The sequence below is a fragment of the Bactrocera oleae genome, chromosome 2, assembly GCF_042242935.1.
Source record: "Bactrocera oleae isolate idBacOlea1 chromosome 2, idBacOlea1, whole genome shotgun sequence".
In the NCBI taxonomy this organism is placed as follows: domain Eukaryota; kingdom Metazoa; phylum Arthropoda; class Insecta; order Diptera; family Tephritidae; genus Bactrocera; species Bactrocera oleae.
In genome coordinates, this window is record NC_091536.1 from 81,804,276 (window position 1) to 81,811,429 (window position 7,154).

At 36.4% G+C, this 7,154-nt stretch overlaps 1 protein-coding gene across 1 annotated transcript; it reads right to left on the reverse strand.

The window, feature by feature from the left end:
- Positions 1–799: 799 nt before the first annotated feature.
- On the reverse strand, positions 800–1,961 carry LOC106623194 (uncharacterized). Its single transcript, XM_070105646.1, has 2 exons — positions 1,824–1,961; positions 800–1,731 (listed from the first exon to the last, which is right to left on the reverse strand). Exons 1-2 carry the CDS (start codon positions 1,836–1,838, stop codon positions 955–957), a joined length of 792 nt encoding a protein of 263 aa, XP_069961747.1. The 5' UTR covers positions 1,839–1,961; the 3' UTR covers positions 800–954.
- Positions 1,962–7,154: the final 5,193 nt, after the last annotated feature.

Sequence of the window (7,154 nt, forward strand, 5' to 3'; positions counted from 1 at the left end):
TCGAAATCGATACATCCATTTTAACGATCTTCGCATTTTTCCAACAAGTTCGCCCTCAAACGTTTCTATATCATTACGGTGTTTACAGTTATATTTATCCTCTTTTCCCCCAAAATAATCTCTAAAAATTATTCCAGGCTTCTCCTAAAATATTGACGCCATAACTTTGCCATCTGTATATAGGATGCCTTTACGCTTCAGATTCGGTTCAATGCTTTCAGTCTTTCAGACTATCGATTTAACTCCAGGTTTAAATGACGAGGCCATGCTTCCCCCTTTGTCGCACACTGATGCGAAAGTTCGGATTTATTACAGTTGAACAGCTCCAAGCACTTTTTTCAAGTAAATTTAATAAGAACAAAACTTATTAAATTTGTTCCCATTTTTATTTATTACTGGCCCGTCGTCGCAAAACTTGGTGGACTTATTTCTGGAGAAGAGGACAGGTAATTTTTTGTGTGGATGATTTGGAACCAACTAACGCTCGAGCAAAAGATGAGCTTGGAAAGAAATGCACTGCTTATCCACCGTTATAATAAGGGGAATAGGTTAGAGTTAAATTGTTTGCCGTGTGGTAATTGTAGAAAATAAGAGGAGGGTGGAGATATGGAAACATTTTGGAAATTCTTTACCACTTTTCCGCTTTTCGAAATTTCAGCTAAACACTTTGGATTTCACACCTTCAGTTATTTAAGTGATACAACACAATAACACAAAAGAATTGTTCGTGCTAAAAAAATATCAAGTTACAATCAACCTTTTCGTTTCTTACTCTTTTGAACAGTAAAACATTGCCAAATTCTTTGTAAATATTTTAATATAATCGTCAACAATAACAATAACTAGCTTGGTTCAACAACAATTTCGAAACATTTTTACATATTTCTTGCAATAAATTTAACAAATCAGTTCTTCAGTAAGGCAACGGTTCAGTCCTCCGTTTTATAACCCAACTTAAACACGGATGATGGAAGAGGGCAAGTAGGCGTTACGGGGAGCATGCACTTCGGGTGCTTGAACTGGAGCTTGAGATGCGAAGTTGTGCACTGGGGCAACACCACCATCATGAGCTTGGGAGTTACCGCCCAATTGGTCGTATTGTGATTGGATAGCACGTTGAGCGTTGGCAGCATCCTCTGGAGTACGGTACTTGACGAAGTGTACTTCGGGCTTGTGGGCGCTCTGGCTGTTGATAGAGTTGAGTTTATTAGCCAAGTCTCCGATATCGCTTTGTTTCTGCAAAACGTAGATGGCGGTTTGGTCTTCAGCAGCATGTTTAGCCAACTGAAGGGCAGCGTTTTCGAGTCCACGGTTTTCAGGTCCCTTTATGAAGATAACACGGAGATTCTTCTTCAGTGAGTTGGCAATATCCTGACCGGCATCAGCATCATTGAACTCTTCTTCGGGAGCGGTGTAGGAGAAGAATTCCTTATTGAATTCAGCGGGAGCTGAGTATGATGGTCCTACGCTGCCGGAGTTACCGATATCACCTGAACCGCCAAGACCACCCAAACTGCTACCACTTCCTCCTAGTCCACCAAGGTTGCCCCCGCTACCTAATCCACTCAATCCACCCAGACCTCCACTACCTCCTAATCCACCACTGCCGCCGAGACCACCGAGTCCTGAGGAACCACCTGGTGCAAAGGAGAGTCCGGAGTCAGAGTGTCCTACTGGGCGATAGTTGTAGCCCAATTTATCGGCATAAGCCACAGTAGCTAAGCACAACACCTGGAAAATTAAATAAAATTTATTATTCATAATCCGGAAATGTAGACTGTGTCATACAAAATTTTATTAAAATTAGCACTTCGATAACTTACAAAGAATGCACGCATCTTGAAGTTCTTTTGCTTTGAATAATGTTTTGCTTCTGATTTAACTAAATTTCAAACCGCGCTTATATACTACATTGATGAGCATATAGGTTAAATATAAACCGTTAATATTTTTAACGTTTGGTCGTACAAAAAAATTGAATAGGCTCAGCGTAGTTTCTCTCCAACAACTTCGGTATATGCAGAACCTTGCAAATGAGAGCGCACAACAAAAGAGCTATTTGCGAATCATATGAATGAGTTTGTCTCGCCGCTGTTAGTTGATCATCACAGTAGTAAGTATGCAGTCTAGCGTTTTTATCCAAGTTATGACATCGTTTATGCAAATGCAAATTTGACCCTATAATAAAAGAAGCCGTCATTCTCTGCACAGTCAATCCTTTACAACGCTTTTTTGTTGCAGATTAAAATCTTAATTAAATTAGTCATTATCTTGTCACAGTCATCATCATCGTGTCAAACTCAGCGACGGTCAAGTCATCGCCGCAGGTGGCTAATCCGACATGGAAGATTTTGAGAAACAGATAAAGTGTCGAGTCTCTTGGCTTCACCGACATTTAAAGCGCCGCGAAGAAATGCAAAACTGATTTCAAAATAAACAGTTGCGATCGGAGTGTTTAGTTGCAATCGATAAATGGTGTTAACATATTCCAACATACAATAGTATCTGTATATACCTATGTATATACATATGTAGTGTTTCTGTTTGGAAATACCAAGTATCCCGCTGCGTCATGCTGCTAATCGCTATAAGACTTAGGAAAGAGAAGCCACTGTTTGAATTCGACAGAAATTCATATTTTGTTATCAATAGCGAAGATAAAGGCAATTTGTGTCAAATCCTTGAATACGAGCTTAGACAATTATAGTCTATAAAAGATTTAAGCAACCGCTTGACTTTGTGTGAGTTGACAATGTATATTTCTGAAGAGGATTATTACAAAGTCTTGTACTTAATTTTCATCTTCGAAATCTAAATACATTCCCAACAAGTTTCAAGCCGGTATTTAGAAACCTTGAGTTGGATTTATTTATGGGTATCCAAAGAGGAACTGTTTTGTTCAGTCCATTGTGAAGCCAGAAAAGGAACTCCGGTAATTATATTTTAAGCGCCAGGAACGTTTTACAAATCTGCTAATCCAGCTCAACTGGATGTTTGAAGATGTGAGATCCGAGCTGTTTTAACCTAGATCTCTCAAATGCGGGGCATTCAAGAAAAAACCTATGAAATGTTTCTACCTTTTCTTCTTTCAAGCAGGTTCTGTAGTGTGAATTCGGTAAGGCTAGTTAGAAAGTTGCTGAGGACGAAAATCTAGCTGGTTTACTTTTCTTAGCCAGCCTCAAGCGTACGGTTAATGCCTACTATAACGAGCAACATTTGTGGCATTTGACCCTGCTTTAGTGATTGTTGTTTAATTTCATGTTCGAACTCATAATTCTGTGAATCTTTTTGTTAATTTTTATACCTTTAACAGGGTATATTAAGTTTGCCACGAAGTCTGTTATACCCAAAAGGAAAAGTCAGAGAGGAAATGTCTGTCCGCCTGTCTGTATACACGCGAACTGGTCCTTCTGTTTTTGAGATATCGATTTAAATTTTTGCACACCTCATTTTCTCTCCAAGAAGCTGCACATTTTTCAGAACCGCCGATATTGATTATCGGAATCAAGTGCTGGTAAGGATAACTTTTTCATTTGACGAATATCGTCACGCGATTTAACATGATCTATTGTGTAAGGCAATAATGCAATCTCCGCAAAAACTGTTCTATATATATAGCTATATCTATCTTATGATCAGTGACGTTAAATAAGAGATTGACTATGAGAATGTTGTCACCGTATAGATATAAAGATTGGATTAGCTAATTGTTTCATATAGGAATACGAATTTCCCATATATAAGTAAAAAATATAATGCTTAGAGATAGATAGAAAGCAAACAAAATGCACAAAAATTTTGAGATTCAGTTTGGACCGTTTAAACATCCGCAATATATTATGAGACAGATTTTATACATTTTCAGTAACAAGGCCTAGCTCACTATATCCTAAACCAGGGTATCAAAAGTTTTCTCCTACATATTTTTTAAAGCAATTATCACTTTCTTAGCCACAATACAGCATCCTTTCTGGACTGTCAAAAACTTAGCATCTTTCAAACGAAAACGAAACTAAATATTCCACATTTCTTCGAATATTCATACTTATGAAATTTCAATACGTATTGAAATTACATACACGTATGTCCGTATTTAGGAAAATATTCTCTAATCATATATTCATATTTACACAATGTACATATGGATATACACTTATGGACAAAATAATAGGTGTGCGTTTAGCTGGTACTGTTTTTTAGCCAAATAGTGTTGTAACTGTTAACTAATGCTCTTAAGCAAAAGAACTAAAAGGAAACTCGTGGTCGTCTAAGAAAACTGATTGATAATCGCCGTATACTTCTCATGGCAAAAAAGGACCCTTTTGGGACTTTACGGCGAATTGCAGCGGAAGTTAAACTAAATGTAAGCTCACGGACAATTCGGCGTACATTAGTGAACGTTAATCTACCGGGGCGTAAAGCCAGAAAAATTCCTCGTCTAAGAAAGTTTCACATACAAAAGAGAAAAGCTTTTGCCGAAATATTTTATTCAGTGATGAAGTTAAGATTAGTTTTTATGGAAATGATTATAAAATAACTGTTCGTCGCCCTAAAGGCAAAGAATTTGGTTGTAGATACACCAAAAAGACAATTAAACATGGGGACGGAAACATAATGGTGTGGGATGTTTATACTGGCAAAGCGTTGGTCTGTTATTTTTGATAAGGGAAACAGAATAAACGCCATTGAGAACAGAGACATTTTGCAAAACGTGTTGCTACCATATGTTGAAGAAAACATGCCGCTGAGATGGAGTTATGGAGAGTTACAAGATAAATACCCGAAACATGCATCGAGATTGGTATTTGAGTGGTTCAGGGAAGCAAACGTTATAGTTAAATTTTAATAGTTAATCCCCTCATCTCAACCCGATTGAGAACTTATAAAGGGGCCTTAAGAGGAGATTTGCAGCCTTTTCTTTTCAAAATAAGGAGCAATTGTGGCGAAAAGCAAAGGAACTTTGGGATGCTACTCCATTAGAAACCTGCCAAAAATTAATTCAATCAATGCCGAATAGAATTGGAAAACTAATGAAAAACGACAGATAATATACAGGTTATCAAAAACCCATGGACCGAAAAAAAGATAACTTGAATTTTTTGATTTTATTTAGAAAAAAATATTCTACACCTATTATTTTGACCAACGATATTTCTTATTTAAAAAAAAAATAATTTTTAAAATTCGGAACGAAAGATTTTCGACATATTATATTTATGTTTAATAAAGTAAAGCGTAAATATGTCTAAAACAAAATTGTTTAAAATGAAAATTCTTCAAAGCTATTAAATAAGAACTGTGTACACCTATTACAAGTATTTTGTCCATAGGAGTATGTATGTACGATATGTGGCCAAATATCAATTTCATTAGCTCAGACTCAAACACGACAAACTGGATCAGCAGTGCCATATGCAAACGAAAAATCCGAAATGTAAACAACGAAATCGAAACTTAAACTAGCTGAGTTTTCAAGGTCTTGGACGAGCAGCGTCAGCACAGAGGTCAAGTTTAAAATAAGATACCGCAGCAGAAGTCACACATGCTTATTATTAGTAGCACCTACGAAGCGGTAAAACAACAAAAAGCCAAACACAAAACGCAGCCAAAATTTCATATGCCGAATTCGTCTAAGCCGAGCTGATGCCGGCGCTCAGTTAGCCGACGCGTCGCTGTTGTTGTTGCCACATTGTCAACGCGCCATCAGAAGATTTCATATGCATATCTGCACATTATCCGGTTCACAGCCGCGCGAGCGCAGCTCCAAATAATTTATGCGGAGAAACTAAAAAACAACAATTTGAAATCTCTTCGGTTTACAATATAAATTTAGGTGTGTATATGGACCATGTCAAAATATTTAAATACCTACTAATATAGCTCTATGTAATTTTATAAATATTTTGGATGTTCATGCATACATATGTATGTATTTCTTAATTTATTCAGGTAGATTTGCTGGTGTGTGCGTGCACGAGTCAACTCGTTGTCATTAACTCAAATAAAAAGTATTTATGCATCAGCGCCACAGTCGGTGAGCAACCGCGGTGCAGGCAAAATTGTTCGCGGCGCCCATAAAAGAGTTAGATCTCGTAATTAATTCTAATTTTTAGCTTAGTGTTGGCTTAGTGTTCTTATTATCGGCCAACATTCCTTTAGAACCGGCAACAAAGTTTATACTCGTAAGGTAGTGCTAAGTTCGAGTGCAACCGAACATTTCATACTCTTGCAACTTGCAAGGATCTAATTCGGGTAAATTCCTTCAATTAATTAACACTGACCGACATATTCTGCATGGGGTTTGCTAGAATAACGAAAATCATTGCATGTGGTATATGAGAATTTGGGTAATTCGTATACCAATTTCACATATTTTAGGCATTAAACTATATTATTTCCAATATTATCCGTTCAGTTAATTTTGTTAAGATATCTTACATATAGACCAATATATTATATATGGTATAAAGCCAATCGGAAGTATGAAAATCTTATATTTGCTATATGAGAGACAGGGATAGTATTGAACCGGTTTTTATCAATTTTCACCATTACCACAGAAAAGATGATCTCAAAGTTTCATTAAGGTACTTTACTTAACATCACCAATAGTACATATGTATATGCGGAATAAAGTCGACCAGATGTTTTAAAATCCAGACATTAGTTATATGCCGGCTAGAGAAAATTTTCACCCGATTTTATCCATTTTATGCACAAAGATAGATTGTTAGAAGAAAAACACGCACCTTTAATTTCATTAAGATAACTCACATATTGACTGATATTTGTGGTATAAAGTCAGCCGGAAGTTCGAAAATTTGTTCGAGCATATTGATATCGGATCAAGATTCGCTCTGATTTTTTATAATATATCGCAGTTTTATAATTTTCTATAAGCTGTCACTGTTAATTGAACATAATTTGCACTTAACTATATTCAAAGAGACAAAAGTTTATGATATCATTAAAATTATTAGATAATAAAATCCGACTACTTATTTGTCGAATATGTATGTATGAATTGTTAGCTATACGCACACATACATACATACATTGCGGCTACCCATGTTTATTGTGTTTATATGCAGATATTGTTCCATTTCTGCATTGCAGATCCAGTTTCATATGTTCAACCGGAAAGAAGTGTATTT